Source organism: Zalophus californianus, chromosome 13 (assembly GCF_009762305.2).
Source record: "Zalophus californianus isolate mZalCal1 chromosome 13, mZalCal1.pri.v2, whole genome shotgun sequence".
NCBI lineage: Eukaryota > Metazoa > Chordata > Mammalia > Carnivora > Otariidae > Zalophus > Zalophus californianus.
This window is the reverse complement of record NC_045607.1, coordinates 70,664,493-70,692,348: the sequence shown is the minus strand read 5'-3', so window position 1 is coordinate 70,692,348 and position 27,856 is coordinate 70,664,493. Positions and strand designations below refer to the sequence as shown.

The 27,856-nt window shown below is 35.6% G+C and overlaps 1 protein-coding gene across 7 annotated transcripts in view; it reads right to left on the bottom strand.

Moving 5' to 3' along the window:
• Positions 1-702: 702 nt before the first annotated feature.
• GKAP1 (G kinase anchoring protein 1) overlaps positions 703-27,856 on the bottom strand; it is an 88,139-nt gene continuing 60,985 nt past the window's right edge. For all 7 annotated transcript variants that reach the window (XM_027616959.1, XM_027616955.1, XM_027616952.1 and 4 more), the window contains 5 exons: positions 11,063-11,164; positions 7,443-7,506; positions 3,907-3,977; positions 3,306-3,383; positions 703-1,029 (listed from right to left, as the gene is read on the bottom strand). In XM_027616959.1, the coding sequence (XP_027472760.1) occupies positions 982-1,029; positions 3,306-3,383; positions 3,907-3,977; positions 7,443-7,506; positions 11,063-11,164 (363 nt within the window). In that variant the 3' untranslated portion in view covers positions 703-981. The remainder of the gene's footprint in view (positions 1,030-3,305; positions 3,384-3,906; positions 3,978-7,442; positions 7,507-11,062; positions 11,165-27,856) is intronic.

Sequence of the window (27,856 nt, the reverse complement as noted above, 5' to 3'; positions counted from 1 at the left end):
ATGTAACCTCATGGAAGAACCTACACATAAAAGCAATGATGACATTAAGTATTTTTTTCCTCAAACACTTACATGAAGTGGAAGTTTTCATTTAATACTGGTTTTGGAGGCCAAGGTCAGTATTTATGTATTCATTTTTGTTGTAGAACCAAAAAACCTTCTGTATTTTAATGAATCATATTTGTATTTCACTGACTACACTAAGAACAAAATCAATCCCATAAACTACTATTTATTTTAGCGACTGATGAAACCCATTAAATCTCTCATTCATTCCTCCCCCACTTCAACAATTTTTCTTTTCTCAGTGTGTCATGCTTCTGTCCACAAGACAGACTGTTCTTTAAACAAGTATTTCAGCACAGATTTTGCTCCTTCTGCCTGGACTGCCTCTCAACAAATTTACAGCAAAGGTATCTACCCTCTAAAAACTATCTCATACAAGTTTTCTCAATTTCCAAACAATATGCTATCACACTAATATGTATGGTAATTACTTTTGCTGTTGTCTTTACACCTCCCCCACTTCTATGTCCCCTAAGCATAAGCTACTTGAGGGTATCCACCTTTTTTCACTTATTTTGCAGATCCTGTAGGGTTTAGCATGCAGAAAGTGCTGAGTAAATATTCACTGAACTTAAACAATCCAATTTACTAATATTACTTTCACATTGTTTCTGAAAATTTAAAAAATCAAACATATTACTGGAAGAGTAAATTAATTTTATTGACTGATGAAAAACTAAAGTGATAAGAAGTATGGATAGTAAACAATAATCATTGAGTTCTGCTGGAATTCTATTTTTCTTCTTTTCACTTTAAGCCAAAAGGACATAAAATTATAGACTGTTAGTGAGCTAATCATTTTAAAGTTTCTTCAACAAAACTGCATAGTTTAGCAGTTGCACAGCATTAAATATATACATTTTTGCAAAACCCTGAAAGTTTTAATTTTTGTGTTGACCTCAAAGGCTAATGGAATCACCTACACTGGTCGGATTCAGAGTTTCTTTTCCCTTTTCTGCCACCCTGTAAAGAAAAATAGGGCAAATTATTTAGGAAGTATCATTTTGGGGGCAATTTCATTTTAAGAATAAACGAGACCAAAGGCATTTTGAATATGAGAAACAAGCAATTTTTTTGAGTTTGTTGTAAATTTGAATGTGCATACCACTAAATTATTTTTACAAGGTTATTTTTTTACAAATGGTTAAAGCAGGTTATATGAAGCAGTTACTTCTACTTGAATTAGTTTAGACTTAGTAAGATCACCAATATTTTATTTGTTAGAGCCTGGACTGTCCCAGGTTTTTAAAAATATGTAATTTTTGATCAATACTAAAATAAACAATTTGCTTCATATAATCAGCAAATTTGCTAATTCAGTTCATTACCTTTTAGGATAATTCAATTTCTAATCCAAGTTAGTCTTGTTCATATTAGACAGCATTAGAAATCTGATTTTGTTCATCAGTGGGTTGAAAAGCAGGTTATACTTTTCATATTGCTCAGTGACATATATGAATCTGTATTTAATTTGCTCCAAATAAAACTCAACCTATGGAATTTGATTTGAGCCAAGGAAAGAGGGAGGAGCTTAAAAGAAGTATTTTACATAACTTTTAATATAACATTTTCTTCCTGACTCTAATTTAAAAAGCAAATACTCATTGCAGAAATACAGAAAGTACCAAGGTACAAAAAAGAAAATTAAAATCATCCTTAACTATTCAATCCCCCATTTTAACCATAATTAATGGTTTGATGTATTTTCCTTACAATAATTTTATAGTTTTCTCCTCCATTTTTATAAATTATGGCAATGATACCCAAACTTAGTTGATCATAGAATCACCTAAAATGGTAATATTTTTCAAATTCTGATGTCTAGACTTTGTCCCGGATCTATTTATTTATAATTACCAGAAGTGGGCAGAAAAACCTGTAATTCATAAAGTTCCCAAGTGATTCTTGGTCACTTTCGTGGTCAGCCAAGTTTGGGAACTAGTACTTGTCTGTGGAAGTGCATTTCTTAAACTGGTGGTTCTATCCGGGGCACATGGAATCCAGACCCATTTACTAGTGTTGGCAGCTACTCTTTGTTGCTTTCATCCTTGTTCTGCTCATAACTTCCCTCTTGGTGGTCACAACCATTTCTACATCAAACTTTTTTATAAAAAAGAAAAATCAAGTATAAGAATGCCATTATTCATTCCTGACCAAATCAAAGTTTTGCACAGATTCATTCAGAGAAAAAAAAAGTAGAAGAGGGTATATGGGACCTGAGATGTGTAATACCATGTATTAAAAACAAAATTTATTTCCTGTAGCAGGAAAATACAAATACATTTACTAAAAACTTTCCTACAAAGTAGATACCCACTATGCGTAAGCACCAGTGTTACACAGCTTAAAACTCTTACCTTGTTTTTCAACAAGATTAAAAACAAAAACAAAACAAAACAAAAAACCCCACACAAAATTCAAGGATCCTTTTTGAAGTCTCCCAGGCAAAGGGAATTCTCCTTCCTAGACTGAAGCGAGGTCAAACCTGGGGCTGTTAAAATTTCTATGTTCTCCAGGCCAACAGTGGTGGCTTTCAAACCGTTTTGACTATGACCCCCCCCCACATTAACTAACACATTTTTATATCATGATTAGACACACATACATACATACAAATATATGTGTGTGTGTATACACATATATACATATACACATATACTGAAACAAAGAACTGATTTTTTTTTTTTACTGCTTCGTCCAGAAAAAAATGCTGAATGCCAGCTTGTAAATGCAGAAGAAATAATAGAATTAGAAAAAGTCACTATTTTTGCAACCACCAAAATAATAACTGATAAAAATATCACAATGGAAGCTAAAACCACTGGGTAAAAAGAAAAGGATATTCACACAATCTCAAAGTATCACTTCACATATTTATTAATTATAAAGGGTAAAAGATATCTTTACAATGGAGATATCTAGGAGAAACTGCTGTACCCAAGTGATCAAATTTATATAATAGGACAAATGTCATTATGTACTGTCCCTCAAAATGATTCACTGACACATATGCCACATCATGTACCAAGGATTTTACTTAGTTATTGCTGTATGTACCAATATTCAGGATAACCCTAACATTTTCTAAAGTGTAAATTATATGACCAATAACAACAAAATTATTAATATGTTTGGCAAACAGATTTTGGACTGAATAAAATAGTACTTTATTCTCACATAGTATCTATTCTAAATGTATTATTTGTGATGAGAACACTTTCAAAATTATAAAAGCATACCTGGTATTTGGCTAGTTCTGCTTGTAATACTTTCACTTTAGATCTTTCTTGTTCTAATGCGGCATGAAGTGAAGTCACCTAAAACCAAACATTCAATTTAAAAAAGACTGTCTCTTTAGGCAAATACTCTTAATTCGTAACACTTAGTCACAATGATGAATTTATTTCTAGATGAACAGACATCAGAGGAGAACCACCAAGCACACACACAATTTCAGTTAAGCATTTTACTCAGTTATATATTAAAGACGGAGAGGAGAAGCTCACTATTCTAAGAGAAAATGCACAGTAAGGATGGGAAGGGGAAAAAGTCAAATCCATGAATAGGATAAGTTCTATCTGCCCTTTTTATCTCTATATGAGTCTGCATCAAGTAAAATACAACCTTATCTTCCCTTAGTCTTCAGGACATAACTCCCTCCCCTCAGCACAGTAAACAGAATCTTCATTCATTTGCTATTACATGATAATAATGAAGTATAATTTGTTTCATTTTATCACAGTGTGATGGGATGTATTTTTGTTTAACCAAGTTTCATAATTTAGGACTAAAGAAAAATAGCTTAAGAAAATCAGTCCTGTATATTTCAGTTTTTCTTACCTGTATAGTTAGCTCATTCTTGATACTTTGTGATTCATCAACTTGCAGAAGTATTTCTGCTTTATCTTTCACTGACAAGAAAGGAAAAACAGCAGTATAATCTTTTTAATCACTCAAATACTTGAACAATACACTTTAGTGAACCAAGACAGCAGTGCAGTTGGGCAAAGATTAATTGTCCTTATACTGAATGAATGTATTTCTTAATTCTATATAGCTCTTATTTTTTCACTGGTAAATTCTGATCATTATTACTACAGCAGTTTTTCTTGGAAATTTTACATTTTCTGTGGTGTTAAAATATTAATTGTATAGATATCTTGAAAGATAAAATGTTTCCAGCTATTCTAAAGAGGACAAGGACAGAAACAATTTCTCATAGGGATAAAACATATCTTGACTAATCTTAAAGCAAGATTTTAAAAACAAGGTAGGGTGTTTTTGTTTTGTTTTGTTAAATTGTCAGGGTGAGCAGTACCGTAAGGCCCACAAAAATGATTTTTATCTGACTGTTCATACCAATAAAGCACTGTCAGGTAAATGTAGCTCATATGATCATAACTGATGACATACACCTGTGGTCTTTTAGAACTATTCCTTTGTCTGGAGGTTTTCCCTCTTTGGGGAAGCAAGAGATTTATCTACATTTTGGCCCCTAGGTTTCCTAAGCTTTAAAAATCTTCACATGGCTAACAACTTCTTTAACCCATGGTAATGGTTATGATGCATGAAAAACTAACTCCTCGACTTTGAAAACAAACTAGGAGAGGCTGAAGAGACAAAACTGTAATAAATTTAGTGAAGGAGGAAAAGATCAAATATATGACTACTGTTATCACCACAGCTCTACCAATATAACACTATAATTCAAATTTATCTATCATAGTTTAATGTAGTAAAGTGAGACACTGCATCAAGAATCAAATCACAGTCTCTCAAGATTCCACTTGGTAACTTTTACATTCCCACTCCCCAGAATTAGGCATACTCACTTAGAACTTGTGATTTTTAAGAATTATGTAACATTTCAATTATAGTCAGTTTTCCAATAACATGCTTGTTTTGAAAACACGAATTTGTTTCACTGAGATTGCTGTATTATGAAACAACCTGAACATAACATGAATTTTGCATTTGCTTGAGAATAATTTCACAAATACAGAAAACAGCACCCATGCACACACCTCAAATATCAACCAGCTATTTCTGTCCACTGTTAAGAACCACACCAACTTTCCATCCTTCCACTGCTTCATAGTAACACACAATCTGCAGACCCTCTGAGGCCTATTTCCTCAAGCAAACTTAAGGCAGTCTTTCAGGTAAAGTGCCATACTTATTACAGTATTTGTGCTTAACCACTTTAACATGTGTAAAACTGCGTTACTGTTTTTATTAGATGCCCAACTTTTTTTAAATGTGTCTCTGAAGAAGTTTTTTTTTTTGAGTGTTGCACCTTCCTAACCCCATTTCCCAATAAACCTTGTGGTTTTAATTGTGTGCTTTCACAGAGATTGGTAATTTTTAAGAATATGTGTTGCATTATATTGGAGATGACTGTATTCACACTCACATTATAAATGCTAGCATCTGTGTGCTCTAACGTACTGTATTTTTTATATAATGGTTCTATATAAAATTCTCCTACTTGGATTTTTTTTTTTAAACTTAAATTCAATTAGCCAACATGTAGTACATCACTAGTTTTTGATGTAGTGTTCAATGATTAATTTGTTGCATATAACCCCCAGTGCTCATCACATTACATGCCCTCCTTAATGCCCATCACCAAGCTACTTGTTATTTTTTTTTAAAGTAATCTCTACACCCAATATTGGGCTTGAACTCATCACCCTGAGATCAAGAGTCGCACGCTTTACCAACTGAGCCAGGTTGGCATCCCCACTTGGATTTTTTTTTATAGTATACAGTATGAACACTGATGTTATTTACTCGTAGCCATTTTAAATATATTTTTGAGAGAAAGCTTTTATCAGTTAACTTTCTCACTTTTCACAAATGTTTCCCTAAATAGGAATATTACTGTTTTTACATATTTAAAAATCATGCATCCAATGTCCAATGATATCCCTAATTTCTTCAATTAGAAATACAGCTTGTAAACAATTATTTTTTTTCATAATTTTGTTCATTAAATGATCCACATGGAACTCTGTAACAGCCACAGATCTATTAAATGATCCACATGATCCACATGGGACTCTATTACATGCACAGATCTAAATTAATCCCAGAATGTTCTTTCTCCATTATTCTTTAACTTCTTCAAATAATGCCTTTCCCCATTATTCTTTAACTTCTATTTCATCATTGTTAAGCTGTATAAATTAGATTATAAAAAATAGTAAAGTTATCAAACAATAAGTTTGAATTTATTTCAACAGCATATATTCTGTTCAACTGAACATGATTCCTGGTTTTTACTCATATGTTTTGATAACTGTTTTTTAATATAGTTTACAATTTTGATTGGACAATTCCACTCCCAGTATCTTCAATTTTTGGTATCTTGTTTATTCTGATTCAAGGTGAGTTTCACAATTTCTTGAACACTATACAGTACTCACAAGAGACTTGGGATATCACTGACACTTATTAACAGGGAAAACTATTTATTAAATTTAATTTTGTCTATTCAGAAGATTTTCTCTTATTCAGGTCTTTCTATGTGACTTTTATGATTTATAATTTCCTTTGCATGAGCTTCATATTAAAAAAATCAACACACTTCCATTTCTGTTATGAATGAAAAATTTTCATAGAACTTTCAAGGTAAGTATCACTAGGTATACATAATCAGGAATGCTACTGATGTTGTGGAGGGGCTTCATTTAACATCTACTTTACTAATGTGATTATCTCTAATCATTTTTGATTGATTTCCTTGGCTTCCTGCTGGTGAAATACTGCCAAAATTTAGAGGGGCCGCAAAAGTATAAAGAGTTGGGGAGGGGTACCTGGGTGGCTCAGTCAGTTAAGTGTCCAACTCTTGGTTTTGGCTCAGGTCATGATCTCAGGGTTGTGAGATCGAGCCCCATGTTGGGCTCTGTGCTCAGCATGGAATCTGCTTGTCCCTCTCCCTCTGCTCTTCCCCCTGCTCATGTGTGCACACACATTCTCTCTCTCTCATTCTCACTCTAAAATCAATAAATGGATTAAAAAAAAAAGACTAGGGGGAAAGGGAGAAGGAAAACCTAAAATGATGATAGGCATTCTCCTCTAATAATTAAAAAGAGAATCTTAAGCAAGATCTATTCTTGGTTTCCTGCCGAATGTAGTCCAATACTTTATAAGAATTGAAATTTCAAGCTTTCTCTTACCTGAATAGTTGGAAACTTGTGTTATACTAAGGTGCTGTAAGAGTGACTTGTAATAATAAAATTATCAGCAACAATTCAATCTGAATCACTCTGGGAAAATTTTTTATTTTATTGAGTTAATCATATATCTTGAAAAATTATCTTCAAATACTTTTAAAGGTTACTTTTAATTCTAAAAACACAGAAATCACTTACTTTCACCTTCCTGAAGCATTTTCAATAACTGTGCATTTCTGGCCTTTACTTCTTTATACTTTGCCTATAGTCAAAGAAAAAATATTTAATTTAAAGTAAATGGTGTAATTAATGATTTACTCTGAACTTATGGAGCTATGAATTCTAGGCTTGCTGAAAGACAGAAATTACTTTTGAAAGAAGTAGGATGGAGGAAAATGTATTCAGTACTATCTCCTCCTACATTAATTCCGTGGTACAATACTAGAAATTAATATTATAGGTGGTGGAAAATAAAGAAGAAAGAGATAAAACCAGAGAAAATTCAGGATAATACCAAATTTTCTTGAAGTTCTTTCTCTTTTTTTCCTTAAAACCCTATACAATTCAAAATAATTAGATGAAAACAGAGAAAGATGATTCACAGCTCTAGACCAAAACTGTCCAGAGTTCTATACCAAAACTTTCTGCATGTGTTCTACATCTGCCATGGTCCAATATGTGGCTACTAACTACTGAGAGTGCCTAGGTACATACACACAGTAGTTACAGGACTATACAGCACAGTACTATGTCTGCTCATTTAAGGCTTTATTAATCTCTCATTATTTCATTAACTATATGTTGTTAAAGTAACTTTTAGCCGATATGAATTAGTAATTCACTGGAGTATCTTTCAATTCTTTTTCAATTTCTTTTTCCAAATGATTTAGCTTCTCATAATACATAGATGACACAATTATACACTTATGAACAAGAGGAAATATGTTCCCACATTAACATCTTTATTCCAAGGAATTTTCTCCCTACAATACCTTATTTAACATATCTTAAGCAGACTTAATTATTTATAAATATTTAATATATTAATACATTGTAGAAAACAATAAATTTAATACATTGTGGAAAAACAAAAGATCAGAGAAAGAAAGCAGATCAGTATAAGAAACCTGTCATTTCTTCTCTTAACACGTAGGCACATAAGTACAGAAGCTACTGATTCAAAAATCTTTCTTGTAAAACATTTTTAATGTATTTTAAATCAAGGCAAATAGAGATGGCTTTTACTAAACACTCTATCCAGTAAATTGCTAATAAACCAGTAATGATATTCAGTGATATTGCAGACAATACACTGAAGAGAAGTAAACACCACAGTAAATATAAAGGAAGAACTTTTGAGAAGCTTAGGAATAAATGAGGGAGGTAAGTCAGATGGACACATAAAAATATGAAGGGGAAAAACATACATAGTTAACTACAAGTATATTCACTATGAATATATATCCACTATGAATATGAAACTGTATCTAAAAAATTCTCTCCCAGGGCCTCAATCAATGTTAATATCTTGCCAAACTCTATCTCCAGCTCAAGTCTTTTGTCCAAGGTACAGAGACACCTCTTGCAGCAGCCTTCGGGTCTAAAGTCAGCTCATAAAGCAAAAATCGCAAATGAGCAAAATTATCAATGAAAAATCTTTATGTTGCCCATAAAAATGGCATATATAGTTTTGTATATACAACCCTGAATAGCAAATTTATCTATAAAAACAAAATGTGTAACATACTAATGCCATGCAATTTATAAGAGCATAAATGAAATATACAGGACCCTTATTAGTATTTTTAATTTCATGAAAAAGAGAGAACTTAAGTTAACTAAGTTAAATGATACATATATTGTGAGTTCAGCTGCATCCTGAACATCTATGCCTACATCCATAGCCATTTCAAACTTAGCATATACAAAATGGACTATTAGTCCTCTCTGCCCAAACCTATTCAAAATGTGCTCTTCCTCTCACACTCCATACCTCTTCATTGTTTTACTACACTGTCTTCACTCCAGGCCTCATGCATGTGTGTGTGTGTGTGTGTGTATACACGTATACACACATACACACATACACACACACACACATATATATATTTTATATACATCTTATAAATATATTTATATACATCTTATAATATATTTAGGTCGAGTTTTTCAGTAAGAATTGAAGTATATATATACTTAGCACCAATCCAGTGGTTGTAATTGCAGTTCTTTTTTTCTGCACATAATTTATGAAGCTTTGGGTTTATTTATTTAATTCTATTTTTTTCATCACAAGTGTACTCTTTAATCCCCATCACCTATTTTCCCCATCCCTCCACCCACTTCCCCTCTGGTAACCACCAGTTTGTTCTCTATAGTTAAGAGTCTGTTTCTTGGTTTGTCTCTCTTTCTTCTCCCTTTTGTTTTGTTTCTTAAATTCCACATATGAGTGAGATCATATGGTGTTTGTCTTTCTCTAACTGGCTTATCTCACTTAGCATTATATTCTCTAGATCCATCCATGTTGTTGCAAATGGCAAGATTTCATTCTTTTTATAGCTGAATAATATTCCATCACACACACACGCCACAACTTCTTTATCTTTGCTGTGCTCAACAAAAGAAAAGGAAAATATAAATCACAAAGAAAAAGCTAAGGGAGATGGGTGGATGCAGTCCAAAAAAAAGTTTTAGCTGGGATGATTCCTAAAGGCATGTGTAAAGGAGAAAGGAAAATATAAGAACCATCAGGGCTGGAACTTGATTTATCATTTTTCTCACTATTACATTATGTAGGGCCCAGAAAAGTACCTGGCACATTATAGGCACTCAATAAATAACTGTTGAGTGAATAAATATTAGTCAAAAAAAGAATGACACTTGAGACGAATAAGAGATTTTCTGAAAAGCCTAAAGAAGCAAGTAAAAGGGTAACATGTAGCTCTTGGTTTAAAAAAAATTGTATAAATAACAAGTGTTGGCGAGGATGTGGAGAAACTGGATCCTTTGTACACAGATCATGGGAATGTAAAATGGTGCAGGTGCTATGGAAAACAATCTGGCAGTTTCTCCAGAAGTTAAATGATCCAGCAATTCCACTTTTAGGTATATACCCAAAAGAACTGAAAGCAGGGACTCAGATACTTGTACACTTATGTTCATGGCAGCACTGTTCACAACAGTGAAATGGTGGAAACAATGCAAGTATCCATAAATAGTATAAACAAAATGTAGTGTAAATATATGTGTATATATATATATATATATATATACATATATACACACATACATACACACACACACAATGGACTATTATTCAGCCATAAGAAGAATGAAATTCTGATACATGCAAAAATATGGATGAAACTTGAAAACATTACTCTAAGTGAATTAAGCTAGACACACAAAGACAAATATGATTCCACTTATATGAAGTATCTAGATTAAGCAAATTCATTGGGATTAGAGGTTACGGGGGCTGCAAAGAAAAGGGAAATGGGAAGTTATTTATGGGTACAGAATTTGGGATGATGAAAATGTTCTGGAAATAGATAGTGTTGATAACTACACAACACTGAAGATAATTAATGCCAATAAATTATATACTTAAAAATGGTTAAAATGGCAAATTTAATGTTACATATATTTTCACATGATTAAAAATCATATTGTCATTCAGATTTTATATCATTAAATGAGAGTTTAAAAACCTAAACAGCAGAAATATTATTTCTAATTAATCATATATATTAACATAAAAGAAAAACAGAAAAGTGCAATTTTATAGAATTAGTTTACAGCAGTAAATAATTACAAACCTCCCATTGAGTGATCACATTTTTCAGCTTCTGGATTTCAGCATCTTTCCTTTCAAGTTCCAACTTTAGTCTTTCAATTCTTCCATCTTTCAGAACTACTTCCTGTGGGAGAAAAACACTATTTTAGAACTAAGATAGTTCTGGGGTGCCTGACTCAGTAAGTAGAGCATGTGACTCTGGATCTCAGGGTTTTGAACTTGAGCCTCACTTCGATTGCTTAAAAATAAAATCTTAAAATAAAAAAAAAAAAGAAAAGAAGAAACTGAGATAGTCTTACCAATTCTGGTTTGCAATATTCCTTTGTGAAAAGTTTAACAGGAAAAAAAAAATCCCAATTTTCCTGATTTCAATTCATTTTCTAAAGCAACCTTAAACTGCTGACTACATTCCTACTTCTACTCAAATATATAATTGTAATTATTACAGTGAAAGCAAATAAGATATTTATGATTAATCTCAAGCTACAAACATAACAGAATAATATCAGAGCTTTGAAATATTTCTATACTGGAATAAACATATTAAAAGTGCTCTGTTACAAGTTGTTATTAGTCTATCTTTAAAACCCAAAAGAATTTAAAACTTATGAGAAATAATAAATAGTAATAAATTTTTATAATTATTTTATAATTTATAATTATTTTATAACTATACAAAATAAATAAATAAATAACAAAGAACAAAACCCCCAAATTAAGAACTTTTCTCTACATCAGCAATTAGCAGGTGGAAAATATAACTAGAGGGCGCCTGGGTGGCTCAGTTGGTTAAGCAACTGCCTTCGGCTCAGGTCATGATCCTGGAGTCCGGGGATCGAGTACCACATCAGGGCTCCCTGCTCAGCGGGGGGTCTGCTTCTCCCTCTGACCCTCTTCCCTCTTGTGCTCTCTCTCTCTCAAATAAATAAAATCTTTAAAAAAAAAAGAAAATATAACTAGAAAAACCATTTCCCCCAGTAGCTATAAAAAAATCCCTAAGACTAAAATTCAGAAATGTTTAGGATCTATAAAGAAAACTGTAAAATATTGAAAAGGACATGGAACAAAGTATGTTTGTAGATGGGAAAACTAAATATTACTTTGTAAATTCAATAAAATTTCAATTGAAGACGAACCATTAGAGACTGATGGACCCTGAAAAACAAACTGAGGGTTCTAGAGGGGAGGGGGGTGGGGGGATGGGTTAGCCTGGTGATGGGTATTAAGGAGGGCACATTCTGCGTGGAGCACTGGGTGTTATGCACAAACAATGAATCATGGAACACTACATCAAAAACTAATGATGTAATGTATGGTGATTAACATAACAATAAAAAATTATTTTAAAAAGCTATTTAATAAAAAAAATTTCAATTGAAATTCCAGTCAAAACTTCATCTGGGAGAACACAGGATAGAAATAAAAAGTTAACGCAATGAAGAAGAATTTGCCTACCAAATAACTACACCACACAGCAAAATAACTACAATAGTGTGGTCAGGGCACCTGGGTTGACAGAACAATGTACCAGAAAAGAAAGTCCAGAAAGATATTTAAGATATAAGAATTTACAGTAATATAATTATGGTATTTTAAAGAAGTGAGAAAAGGCTGAATTACAGAATAAATGTAGGTTACAGGATAAGTGGCTAACTGGGGAAAAAAATCAAGTTAAATAAATCCCTGCCATCTTGCACCACATACCCCGACAAATTTAAATGTAAAAAAATCATCCCAAAGTCAAATAAGAGTATAAATTGGTTCTATTTATCTAATGAGTGATGTGGCAACATGAACTTATTCTAAAGATTCTGAGCACCTAACTACTAGGTGCTGCATGGACTATGGTGAAGAGAGCTGAAACAACTCTTGCTCTCATGGGACTTGTCTGGGAGAGGAGGCAGATACAAACGTAAATGCTGCAATTAGAAAGCGAGGTTTAAGCTATGAAGAAAAGAAGCATAATGCTATGAAGGGAATAATGTGGATTATTCCCTTGTGGATCCGGGAAGCTCTCTCTGAGGTAGTGACACTTAAGATGAACTTTGAGTGATGGGAAGGAGCTGGCTAAGCAAAAAGAGGAGATAAGAGATTTCCAAGGAAAAAGGACAGTATGCTTAAAGGCCCCAAGGCAGGAAGGAGCGAGCCTAGAGAATTTGAAGGAAAAAGAGGCCAGTATGGTTGGAGTTTAGTGAGGGGGTAGATAGTACAAGACAAGAGGCCTGATCTTGGAGGGCCTTGGGAAGCAGTGAAGGAATTTGAGCAGGACTATCAGCTTTCTACTCATGTTACATTTATGTTTTTAAGGGATCATTTTGGCTGCTGTGGAAAATGCATTAGAGTTGATAAAAGAGGTGGAAAAATGCTTTAATTGCTACTGCAAGCCCACGTCAGTGAAGATCATGCCTGAGATTAGAAGCAGTTTAGATAGAGAGAAGTGTACCATATGAGAAATTATATTGGGAACAGAATCTATAGTATTTTATTAGCAGTTGAATGTGGCAGGTGAGGATGATGAGCACTTCAAGATTCTAGTTTAAGGAATAAGGGGGAGTAGACCCAGATTAGAAACAGATATAATATTAGGCCCAAGAATTTCACTTCTAGGAATTTACCTTAAATAGAGAAGTGAGGTGGGAGGATATCTATGAGTGTTCACTGCAGATCTATTACAAAAAACTAGATATCAATTTAAATGCCCAACAATAGGATATAGGCTAAATATATGGCAAATTTATAAAACTGAAAACTCTGAAATCACTAAAAATGATACAGAACCATAAAATATATTCACATGGTCTCAATCTCACTATACGCAAAGAAAAAATTCTGGAAGGACATACACTAAAAATTTACTCTTAGGAGATTTATTTTTGTGAGATTATGGAAATTTCACCTTATCGTTTAAAAATTTCCTTTTAACAAAATTGTTTTATACTGAGTATAGAATCATTGAATAAAATACTATTCTAATTTTGAAAAAATGGAAACACTTAAGTATTAAAATAAAATCTAGATGAATAAGGATATCTATCATCTTTGAGTAGGAAAGCCCTTCTGAACATAATATCAAACGGAGGAAACTAAAAGGAAAAGACTGATACATTTAACTTGATGAAAAAATCTCCAAAAATACTAAAATAAAATCAAAAGACAATGAGACCCTTATGGTCTTCCTCCCTCTCTGTTTTTATCTTATTTTAACTGGAAAAAATTGTCATAACCATATGACAGGCCTATAACCAATAAACATGAGAAAGTATACAATCTCAGTATTAAACAAGGAAATGTTATATCAAACTGGTACATTTAAAATATTTTTTTCTCAGTGTGGGGTAACTGAAAGCAATTTAATTATTAAAAAACTCAACTATTTAATGTATAAGAATTATTACTTAATAACCCAAAATGTTCTCACATCTTTAACTAAAAAGGGGTCCATTTAACAGTTTCTACATTATAAGAAGGGAAAAAAAAGTATATATCCAAAGAAAAGTAGGACCAAAACAAACTATCAATAGTTTTCTCCAGGTGAATAAAATTAAGGTCATTTTTTCCCACTACATCTACAAACTGGGGATAATATCTACCAACTTCATAATTAACTGTGCAAATTAAATGAAATAACCATTTTAAGTACTTAATATAGTATCTGGCAAATATATAGTAAAGCCCTCAAATATTAATTTTTGCCATTATCATTTCTCCAATTATCAGTAGTTTTCAAATTTCTTTAACAAAGATGACTTTTTGGGATGCCTGGGTGGCTCAGTAGGTTAAGTGTCTGCCTTCAGTTCAGGTCATGATCCCAGGGTCCTGGGATCAAGTCCCACATCGGGCTCCCTGCTCAGCGGGGAACCTGCTTCTCCCTGTGCCTGCCACTCCCCCTGCTTGTGCTCTAACAAATAAATAAAATCTTTAAAAAAAAAAAAAGAATGACTTTTTAGGGGCGCCTGGGTGGCTCAGTTGGTTAAGCATCCGACTTTTGGTTTCGGCTCAGGTCATGATCTCAGGGTCCTGGGATCGAGCCCCGGGACAGGCTCTGCACGCAGTGGGGAGTCTGCTGGAGATTTTCTCTTTCCCTCTCCCTCTGTCCCTCCCCACCACTCACATACTCCCTCTCTAAAATAAATAAATCTTTTAAAAAAGACAACAGGGACTGCTTCTTGGGGGGGCGGAGCAAGATGGCGGAGGAGTAGGAGACCTAGATTTCGTCTGGTCTCAGGAATTCAGCTGAATAGGGACCAAACCATTCTGAACACCTACGAACTCAACAGGAGATCGAAGAGGAGAGTAGCAACAACTCTCTGAACAGAGAAGCGACCACTTACTGGAAGGCAGGACGTGCGGAGAAGTGAATCCGAGGCGATATTCGGGAGGATAGTTGGCGGGGGAGGGGCCTCCGCCGGCCGCTTCTGGCAAGTGATAGAGCCCCAGAGCACAAAATCGGACCTTTTAGAAGTTGGCTCCGCTGAGGGACGTCGCTCCAGTGGCTAAGCTGGGGGTGGAACCTTCGCGGGACAGTGTGGTCTCAGGACCCTTGGGGTCACAGAAAGACCGGGGGAGCCTGAGTGCGCCAGAGCTCCCAGGTATCGGAGCGGGGAAGCCGGCTGCAGAGACGGAGCCAAGGCGTGGGCTCTCAGCTCGGGGTGGCCATAAACTGTGATCCGCGGCCCAGTCGGGCCACTGCTCCTGCAGCAGGGACCCAACAAGCGGCAGAGCCGGGGAGACTCCCCTTCCTTCCCGGGGAGGAGCGGCGCGGGAACGCACCGCAGGGATCTGCTGGGATTGGAGACTCCACACGGGGTCGGGTGCCAGAGATACAAACGCTCGGTCACAGGCCGGGTGAGCACGGAGTGCGGCCGGAGACCGGGGACAAGGGAGTGACTGCTTTTCTCTGGGGGCGCACTGAGGAGCGGGGCCCCGAGTTCTCAGCTCCTCCGGGTGGAGATTGGAAGGCCACCATTTTTGCCCTGCTCCTCCAAGGCTGTACGGAGAGCTTGCAGGGAACAAAACCTCCTGAGATCAAACCCGAGCAGCTTGCTTAGCCCGGACCGACAAGGGCGGGGCAATTCAGCCTCCGGCAAAGACATTTGGAAACCACAGCAACAGGCCCCTCCCCCAGAAGATCAGCACGAACAGCCAGCAAGCCAAGACCAAGTTTACCGATCAAGGAGAACGGGAGAACTCCAGCGCTAGGGGAATACTGCATATAGAATTCATGGCTTTTTTTTACCATGATTCATTAGTTCATCAAAGTTAATTTTTCTTAACTGTTTTTTTTTTCTTTTTCTTTTTCCCTTTTTCAACCAACATCTTATCAATCTCTTTTTAAAAAAAAACATTTTTTATTTTTCATTTTTAGAGTCATATTTTATCCCTTCATAGTAGTTACCCTTATTTTTGGCATATATATGTAAGTTGTTCTCTCTTTAAAATTTTGAGATACAATTTCTTCTAAAAGATAAAAATATACCCTAAATCACTAGTGTATGGCTCTGTTCTAGTCTCCTGCCTGATCACATTCTCTCCCTTTTTTTTTTTTTTTAAATCTTCTTTCTTTTTTCAAACAACTTCTTATCTTATCAAGTCCTTTTATAAAATCTTTTATAATTTTTATCTTTAGAGTCATCTTCTATCCCTTCATTGTATCAACCCTTATTTTGTACATATATGTCTTTCTTCCTTTAAAATTTTAGGAGGCACTTTTTTCTAACAGATCAAAATACGCCCAAAATCTAGTGTGTGCCACTGATCTATGCACTAGCCTGATCATATTTGATCACATTCTGCTTTTTTTTGTATTGTTCTGTTTTTGTTTTTATCTTTTTTTCTCTCTCTCTTTCTTTTTTCTTTCTTTCCCTTTCTTTTCCCCTGGTTTCAGGTCTTTTCTGATTTGTATACAGTATATTTGCTGGGGACGTTGTAAACCTGTTAGCATTTTATTCTCTCATTCATCTATTCTCCTCTGGACAAAATGACAAGATGAAAAAAATCACCTCAGCAAAAGAACAAGAGGTAGTACCATCGGCCAGGGACCTACTCAATACGGACATTAGTACGATGTCGGACCTAGAATTCAGAATCATGACTTTAAAGATACTAGCTGGGCTTGAAAAAAAGCGTGGAAGTTATTAGAGAAACCCTTTCTGGAGAAATAAAAGAACTAAAATCTAACCAAGTCGAAATCAAAAAGGCTATTGATGAGGTGCAATCAAAAATGGGGGCACTAACTGCTAGGATAAATGAGGCAGAAGAGAGAATCAGCGATATAGAAGACCAAATGATGGAAAGTAAAGAGGCTGAGAAAAAGAGGGAGAAACAACTACAGGATCACGAGGGCAGAATTCGAGAGATAAGTGATTCAATAAGACGAAACATTAGAATAATTGGGATCCCAGAAGAAGAAGAAAGAGAGAGAGGGGCAGAAGGTATATTGGAGCAAATAATAGCAGAGAACTTCCTTAATGTGAGGAAGGAAACAGGCATCAAAATCCAGGAGGCACAGAGAACCCCTCTCAAAATCAATAAAAATAGGTCAACACCCCGACATCTAATAGTAAAACTTACGAGTCTCACAGACAAAGAGAAAATCCTGAAAGCAGCTCGGGAGAAGAGATATGTAACCTACAAGGGTAAAAATATTAGATTGGCAACAGACCTATCCACAGAGACCTGGCAGGCAAGAAAGGACTGGCAAGATATCTTCAGAGCACTAAACGAGAAAAATATGCAGCCAAGAATACTATATCCAGCTAGGCTGTCATTGAAAATAGAAGGAGAGATAAAAAGCTTCTAGAACAAACAAAAACTAAAGGAATTTGCACACATGAAACCAGCCCTCCAAGAAATATTGAAAGGGGTCCTCTAAGCAAAGAGAGAGCCTAAAAGCAGCAAAGATCAGAAAGGAACACAGACAACATACAGTAACAGTCACCTTACAGGCAATACAATGGCACTAAATTCATACCTTTCAATAGTTACCCTGAATGTAAATGGGCTCAAAGCCCCAATCAAAAGACACAGGCTATCAGATTGGATTAAAAAACAAGACCCATCCATATGCTGTCTGCAAGAGACTCATTTTAGACCCAAAGACACCCCCAGATTGAAAGTGAGGGGGTGGAAAACCATTTACCATGCTAATGGACACCAAAAGAAAGCTGGGGTGGCAATTCTTATATCAGAAAAACTAGATTTTAAAACAAAGACTGTAATAAGAGATGAGGAAGGACACTATATCCTACTTAAAGGGTCTATCCAACAAGAAGATCTAACAATTGTAAGTATCTATGCCCCGAACATGGGAGCAGCCAATTATATAAGGGAATTAAGAACAAAAGCAAAGAAACACATTGACAACAATACAATAATAGTGGGGGACTTTAACACCCCCCTGACTGAAATGGACAGATCCTCTAAGCAAAAGATCAACAAGGAAATAAAGACTTTAAATGACACACTGGTCCAAATGGACTTCACAGACATATTCAGAACGTTCCATCCCAAAGCAACGAAATACACATTCTTCTCTAGTGCCCATGGAACATTCTCCAGAAATGATCACATCCTAGGTCACAAATCAGGTCTCAACCGGTACCAAAAGACTGGGATCATTCCCTGCATATTTTCAGACCACAATGCTTTGAAACTAGAACTCAATCACAAGAGGAAAGTCAGAAAGAACTCAAATACATGGAGGCTAAAGAGCATCCTACTAAAGAATGAATGGGTCAACCAGGAAATGAAAGAAGAATTAAAAAAATTCATGAAAACCAATGAAAATGAAAACACAACTGTTCAAAATCTTTGGGATACAGCAAAGGCAGTCCTGAGAGGAAAGTATATAGCAATACAAGCCTTTCTCAAGAAACAAGAAAGGTCTCAAATACACAATCTAACCCTACACCTAAAGGAGCTGGAGAAAGAACAGCAAATAAAGCCTAAACCCAGCAGGAGAAGAGAACTAATAAAGATCAGAGCAGAAATCAATGAACTAGAAACCAAAAGAACAGTAGAACAGATCAAGGAAACTGGGAGCTGGTTCTTTGAAAGAATTAACAAGATTGATAAACCCCTGGCCAGACTGATCAAAAAGAAAAGAGAAATGACCCAAATCCACAAAATCATGAATGAAAGAGGAGAGATCACAACCAACACCAAAGAAATACAAACAATTCTAAGAACATATTATGAGCAACTCTATGCCAGCAAATTAGATAACCTGGAAGAAATGGGTGCATTCCTAGAGAAGTATCAACTACCAAAACTGAACCAGGAAGAAATATAAAACCTGAACAGACCTATAACCACTAAGGAAATTGAAGCAGTCATCAAAAATCCCCCAAGAAACAAAAGCCCAGGGCCAGATGGCTTCCCAGGGGAATTCTATCAGACATTTAAAGAAGAATTAATACCTATTCTCCTGAAACTGTTCCAAAAAATAGAAATGGAAGGAAAACTTCCAAATTCATTTTATGAGGCCACCATTACCTTGATCCCAAAACCAGACAAAGATCCCATCAAAAAGCAGAATTACAGACCAATATTCTTGATGAACATGGATGCAAAAATTCTCACCAAAATACTAGCCAATAGGATCCAACAGTACATTAAAAGGATTATTCACCACGACCAAGTGGGATTTATCCCTGGGCTGCAAGGCTGGTTCAACATCCGCAAATCAATCAATGTGATACAATACATTAACGAAAGAAAGAACAAGAATCATATGATCCTCTCAATAGATGCAGAAAAAGCATTTGACAAAGTACAGCATCCTTTCTTGATCAAAACTCTTCAGAGTATAGGGATAGAGGGTACATACCTCAATATCATAAAAGCCATCTACGAAAAACCTACAGCGAATATCATTCTCAATGGGGAAAAGCTGAGAGCTTTTCCCCTAAGGTCAGGAACGCGGCAGGGATGTCCACTCTCACCACTGCTATTCAACATAGTATTAGAAGTCCTAGCCACAGCAATCAGACAACAAAAAGAAATCAAAGGCATCCAAATCGGCAAAGAGGAAGTCAAACTCTCACTCTTTGCAGATGATATAATACTGTAGGTGGAAAACCCAAAGGACTCCACCCCAAAACTCCTAGAACTCATATAGGAATTCAGTCAAGTAGCAGGCTATAAAATCAATGCACAGAAATCAGTGGCATTCCTATACACCAACAACAAGACAGAAGAGAGACAAATCAAGGAGTCGATCCCATTCACAATTGTACCCAAAACCATAAGATACCTAGGAATAAATTTAACCAAAGAGGCAAAGGATCTGTACTCAGAAAACTATAAAATACTCATGAAAGAAATTGAAGAAGACACAAAGAAATGGAAAAACATTCCATGCTCATGGATTGGAAGAACCAACATTGTGAAGATGTCAATGCTACGTAGAGCAATCTACACATTCAATGCAATCCCCATCAAAATACCATCCACTTTTTTCAAAGAAATGGAACAAATAATCTTAAAATTTGTATGGAACCAGAAGAGACCCCGAATAGCCAGAGGAATATTGAAAAAGAAAAGCAAAGCTGGCGGCATCACAATTCCGGACTTCCAGCTCTATTACAAAGCTGTCATCATCAAGACAGTATGGTACTGGCACAAAAACAGACACATAGATCAATGGAACAGAATCGAGAGCCCAGAAATGGACCCTCAACTCTATGGTCAACTTATCTTTGACAAAGCAGGAAAGAATGTCCAGTGGAAAAAAGACAGTCTCTTCAACAAATGGTGTTGGGAAAATTGGACAGCCACATGCAGAAGAATGAAACTGGACCATTTCCTTACACCACAGACAAAAATAGACTCCAAATGGTTGAAAGACCTAAACGTGAGACAGGAGTCCATCCAAATCCTAAAGGAGGACACAGGTAGCAACCTCTTCGACCTCAGCCGCAGCAACTTCTTCCTAGAAACATCACCAAAGGCAGAGGAAGCCAGGGCAAAAATGAACTATTGGGATTTCATCAAGATAAAAAGCTTTTGCACACAAAAGAAACAGTCCACAAAACCAAAAGACAACCGACAGAATGGGAGAAAATAGTTGCAAATGACATATCAGATAAAGGGCTAGTATCCAAAATCTATAAAGAACTTATCAAACTCAACACGCAAAGAACAAATAATCCAATCAAGAAATGGGCAGAAGACATGAACAGACATTTGTCCAAAGAAGACATCCAAATGGCCAACAGGCACATGAAAAAGTGCTCAACATCGCTCGGCATCAGGGAAATCCAAATCAAAACCTCAATGAGATACCACCTCACACCAGTCGGAATGGCTAAAATTAACAAGTCAGGGAATGACAGATGTTGGCGGGGATGTGGAGAAAGGGGAACCCTCCTACACTGTTGGTGGGAATGCAAGCTGGTGCAACCCCTCTGGAAAACAGTATGGAGGTTCCTCAAACAGTTGAAATTAGAGCTACCATTCGATCCAGCAATTGCACTACTGGGTATTTACCCCAAAGATACAAATGTAGGGACCCGAAGGGGTACGTGCACCCCGATGTTTATAGCAGCAATGTCCACAATAGCCAAACTGTGGAAAGAGCCAAGATGTCCATCGACAGATGAATGGATAAAGAAGAAGTGGTATATATACACAATGGAATATTATGCAGCCATCAAAAGGAATGAGATCTTGCCATTTGCAACGACGTGGATGGAACTGGAGGGTGTTATGCTGAGTGAAATAAGTCAATCAGAGAAAGACATGTATCATATGACCTCACTGATATGAGGAATTCTTAATCTCAGGAACAAACTGAGGGTTGCTGGAGTGGTGGGGGGTGGGAGGGATGGGGTGGCTGGGTGATGGACATTGGGGAAGATATGTGCTACGGTGAGCGCTGTGAATTGTGTAAGACTGTTGAATCACAGATCTGTACTTCTGAAACAAATAACGCAACATATGTTAAGAAAAAAGAAAAAGAAGAAGATAGCAGGAGAGGAAGAATGAAGGGGAGTAAGTCAGAGGGGGAGACGAACCAGGAGAGATGATGGACTCTGAAAAACAAACTGAGGTTTCTGGAGGGGAGGATGGTGGGGGGATGGGTTAGCCTGGTGATGGGTATTGAGGAGGGCACATTCTGCATGGAGCACTGGGTGTTATGAACAAACAATGAATCATGGAACAGTACACCAAAACAAATTATGTAATATATGGTGATTAACATAACAATAAAAAAATTAAAAAAAATAAAAAAGACAACAAAGATCACTTTTTAAAAACAGAAAACCATAGTTTTAATGTGCATTCATTTTTATAAAGCCCTATATTTCAATTAATAAAATGAAAACATATCCTCTAAGTAGAAATTATTATACACTAAAATGAGGATACAAGGATGTACAAGATAAAGTCCATGACCACAAAGGATTTGTAATCTGTTAAGAATGATAATAAAAACGTGCATGAAATGTGCCATGAGAAAAACAAAATGCTGTGGAGTTAAGAAAGAAGGAAAGATCACATCCAGATCTTCTGTGTTTGGTGTTTCAGCTGGGGCAGTGAGAGAAAGCTTCAGGGAGAAGATGACAAGTGACATGAACCTTGAGCAAAGCCAGGGAAGATCAAGCATTCTGTGATAGGTGTGCTTTACTCTAGCCAGGAGAAAATCTGGGAAAGAATATGGCTGAAGTTAATTAGGTTGAAACTACACAAAAGAGCAACGCTTTTATACTTATTTGACAGTGATCCACATTAAGGAATGTTTTAGATCATGACCCAGAATACACACATGTCAGTGTATGTATATGTACTTATGTGTGTATGTTGTGTATATGTACATATACACATAGAAACAAATTTTATAAAATATGAATAGATGTCATATACTGGGCATTTTTCTTTTTTTTTTCTATTATCTACTGTATTTTTCTACTGCCTATCCATAAACCTACTAAATTGATTTCTGGACTGGTTAAATGAGGTAGAACTCTCAGTTTGAAAAGCAGAGCCTGAGGACCTTATGTATCAGGTCAAGGATATTGTACTTGATTCAATGGACATTGAGGTTTAAGGACTTGGTGTGGCATGACTGAAGTCATGCTTTTTAAAAGTCATTTGGTAGCAGTGTATAAGGGAAATTACTCCTAGCATTAGAAGGCAGGAGGCAAAAAGAGTTGTTAAAAATTACTGAAATAATACCAGTAAGAAATAATGAGGACCTAAATTAGAAAAGTGCTCATGAAAATGGAAGAGAAGATAGATTTGAAAAATACTTCAAGAATGAAAAACTCCCAGACCTTGAAAAACAGAAAAGTGAAAAAAGAAGTTTGGAGTCTGGATATCTGGATAAAATGACAGAACCAAAAACAGGAATGATGTACAAGCCCAATGCTTGCTTTGAACTATGCCCATGAGTTTGGGCATAGTTAGAATAGGTATCAACAGAGCAAAAGAGCAAGATATACAAAGGCAATTAATAAAACAGAGCTCTGAAGTCCATAAGATCAGCAGTGGATGATCTACCCAATGCTGGTGAAGTTGTGGACAATTTAGTAAGCTCATATCCTGCTTCTAGAAGACAATGTTGACACTAAGATGTTTACATCCGTTGATTCAATTACTATCTTTTAAGAATTTTTTCAAGGAGCACCTGGGTGGCTCAGTCAGTTAAGTGTCCGACACTTGATTCTGGCTCAGGTCATGATCTTGGGTCATGGGACTGAGCCCCATGTCAGGCTTTGCACTCAGCGAGGAATTTGCTTGACATTCTCTCTCCCTTCTTTCTCTGTCCCTCCCCCCCACTTGTGTGTACTCTCTCTCTCCCCCCCTTCTCAAATAAATAAACAAATCTTTAAAAATATTTTATTTCAAGAAGGGGTGCCTGGCTGGCTCAGTCGGTGGAGCATGTAACTCCTGATCTCAGGGCTATGGGTTCAAGCCCTATGCTGGGTAGAGATCACTTAAAAAAATAAAATCTTAAAAAAAAAAAAGAATTTGTTTCAAGAACATATTTCATAAAAAAATTAAACATAGGAAGATGTTCAATGAATATCAAGTGACCAATTCCAAACAACCTAAATATTCAACAATAGGGCAATGAATGACCAAGTGAATTACACGTACTGATTTGACAATAAAATGCATGGTTTACAAAAGGCGCTACAAAACTATTTAACATTGTTACAATTATTTTTAAAATACTTATGCATGTGGCATCTTCCTAGAAAAGTGGTATTCAAAAATGAAACCACATGTAAAGAATGGGTTAATTAGGGTTGATTTATTTTTCACCTTTAAAAATTCCTGAGTATATTAATGTACAGTAAAAGAGGATTTAACCATGGCAAAAAGAAGAGCTTTCTTTGTTTGAGAAAGGAACACAATGGAGAGAGGAAGGAGATAAAGAGAGAGAGAAGTATTTATCTATATGGTCTCGATCTTTTTCTTTTCCCCATTACACTCTACACTATGAGAAAATCCTAATTTTTTAATTATGAAAAATTTTGCATATGCAACAGAAATATATAATGACACACATAAGGTAAAAATAACCCAATAGGTAGATTAAGAATTTGAACATTACCAAAATTTTGGCATTTCCCCATGTGCCCCTTCCCAATCATATCTATTTCCCTTCCCACCTGAGGATATCCCCTTTTATGAATTTTGTATTGTCATTCTCTTCCTTTGTTAGTCTTTTACTGCATATATATGTATCACTAAACAATACATTAAATTTATTTTTTTGAAATATATATAAATGGCATCAAACTATTATTTGGTGACTTGCTTTTTTCATCAAAATTATGTTTTTGATATTCATTCATGTTGCTATGTATAACTGTAGCTCATTTGTTTCTCCTATAAATTTTGTTATTATGAACAACTGAGTTTTGAACATTCTTCTTGAACATGTGTCCAGGGTTTAATCTAGGGTACAATTATAGAACATGTGGTCTGCCTATCATCTCCAACTTGAAAAGTTAATACTGGTTGCTAGGGTCCGGGGGAAAGGGGAACAAGGGAGAGGCTGGTAAAATGGTCCACACTTTCAGCTATAAGATGAATAAGGTCGGAGAATCTAATGTATACCATGGTGACTACAGTTGATAATACTGCATTGCATAATTGATGTTTTAAGAGGCTAGAACTTAAATGTTCTAAAAAAAAAAAAAAAGATAAATATGTGAGATGGTAAATGTGTTAATTAACTAGATGGGAGGAAACATTTCACAACGATTATGTATATCAAATCATCATGACATGCATTTTATTTCTTTTTTATAATGTGCATTTTAAAGCTGAAAAAAATACTCTTGCATCTTTACCACAAAAATAAATAAAAAGTTAATACCAAACAGTTTTCCAAAATGGTTATATCGATTTACACTATACCACTAGCAGTATGCTACTGTTGTTCTATACCCTTAATAATACTGAGCATTGTCTAATTCCTAACACTAGTCTTCAACTTCATTCAGTTTTTCCTAGGCACTCCAGTGAAATTATCATCACATAAAACTTGGTCCTCTGCTCAAAAACCTTCAAAAATTCTTTACTGTCTACTGACTAAAGCATAAACCAGGCCTTTAAATCCTCCACAGTCTTTTCCAACCTAACTTACCAAACTTAAACTATACTCCTCAAAGGTCCTTCTGTTTTAATTAGGCTTGTTTATACTTCCTGCCTCCATACTTATGGCATTCTAGTTTCTTCTCCCTCCCCTGTGCATATTCAAATTCTACTGTTCTTTATATTCCAATTCAAAAGCCATTTTTTCCTTAGAAAGCCATCTCTGATCTCCATTCCTGTGAATTACCATGGCACTTTACCAATATATCCTTTTTGGGACACACCATTTTCTACCTTATACAAAAATAATTATATATTGAGTACTATGTACAACATACTCTGATAAAAATTTTAAATCTTAACTGCTAATTAATTGCAACTCCTAAAAACAGTACATGAGAGGCAGGTAATTTCATCCCAATGTAGCAGAGTTGATAAGCTACATAAGCTCTATTTTGTATTATTAGGTTTGGCTGATTTCAAAGACACTTGTTCTATACTGCACTATTGCTTTGGTCTTACTAGATTAACATTACTTAATCATTTAACTGAACTTTTATATGCAAAAATTTGTTCTACATAGGGTTTAAGACACCTACTTACTGAAATACACGAATATAATTCTTTCTATCCAAAAATCATCTGAGATGGCTTAAAAAAAAGAAGATACGGACCACAAAGGGTGAATCATAGTCAATGAAAAAAGAGGAAGCACATATATTAACCATAAATGTTAACATGGTTGCACGGACTATACATAAAATTTGACAGTTAAGGCAAGACTTGAAAACATTAAATTTAATTCAATGTTAGAAAGGAAGAAGCTCACAAGTACTTCTTGTACAGGCAAGGATTTCCTGCCACTAAGTTGAAAATAGATTTCCATGTGGAATTATGTTAGTGTTATTTATAAACACATCATACATCTGCATTAGAATAAAAATGGTCTGACTTCTTTGGTGTCCTATAACACAACATAGTAGGTGTTTAATTTGTTGAGTGACTGAATTTATCAATCTTAATGAAACAAAGAGGTAATATCCACAGAAGAATAAAAGGATGGGAAACGGGCTTTTAGATTTTGGAACAGCCACTATAGGAATCTGTCAAAGTCAAACTGTACTGAATTGCTGAATCGTTATATTGTACACCTGAAACTAATGTAACACTGTATGTTTATTATAGTTTAATTAAAAAAAAAAAAAGGAGAGAGAGAGATGAACCAAAGGACTGTTATGTAGAAATGAAGATCTGGCAAAAGTTACATTGCACTGATTTTCAGAACAGAACATTAGCATTGTCTTAAAATACGTATATATTTTCCAGCAACACCTGGCAGCCAGGAATTAAATCAGAATAGAGAAAGTAGGCAATACTGTGAAAGCCAGTGCTGTGCACCTACAAGGGAAGAAGAGAAAATCAAGGAGGTAAAGGGAAAGCATTTGTGGGAACACTACTGAAATCACTTACTACAAGTTTCAGGCTGAGAACAATTATTGATGGGTTAGAGGTCAATATAAGGTAAAGAATGGGTGAAAATTTAAGAGTAAGTTAGACCAAAAAAAAAAAAAAAAAAGAAAGGAGTAAATAAAACAAGACTAGCAGTTGTGGTGAGAAAAATAAATGCAGACTTACAGGTCTCTATATGATGAGATCTTTTCTTTCTTTTTTATTTTTTGAGTAATATATTTAAAATGTGAATACCATTCTTAGCTTGTGGGCAATAGTTTGCAACCCCTGGTCTACAGGTTAAAATTCCAACTTCTTAGTTCCTCTTAAAAAGACCTTCATATTCTAAACCCAAACTATTTCCCTAGCCCTGTTACCTCAGCCTCACACACTCTGTGCATCTCAATGCAAAACCTATTTCCTGAATATTCAGTCTAAGACTTGTGCAGCTCTGGGCCTCTGCTCTTCCACTTCCCATAGGGCCCCTCCATTTCTCTGCTTACGGTTTATTCATCATTCAACATCCATCCCAAATGTCAATTCTTCAGACACCTTTCACAATTCACCCAAGGAGGGAGCTAGCACCTTCTCTATTCAAAACCTCATTTGTATTGTCCATCTCTCTCAAGCCTTTGTCATGCTGAATGATACTCGATAGGTCTGCCTCCTCTTATCCCCACTGTTCTGAGTACCAAAGTGAAGGACAGTCTCACCCATCTCGGTATTCCCACTCCCCTATACTGGTGACTAACAGTACCTAGCACACAGCACACACTCAATAAATATTCAATGAATGGAGTACCTCATACTTGTTAAT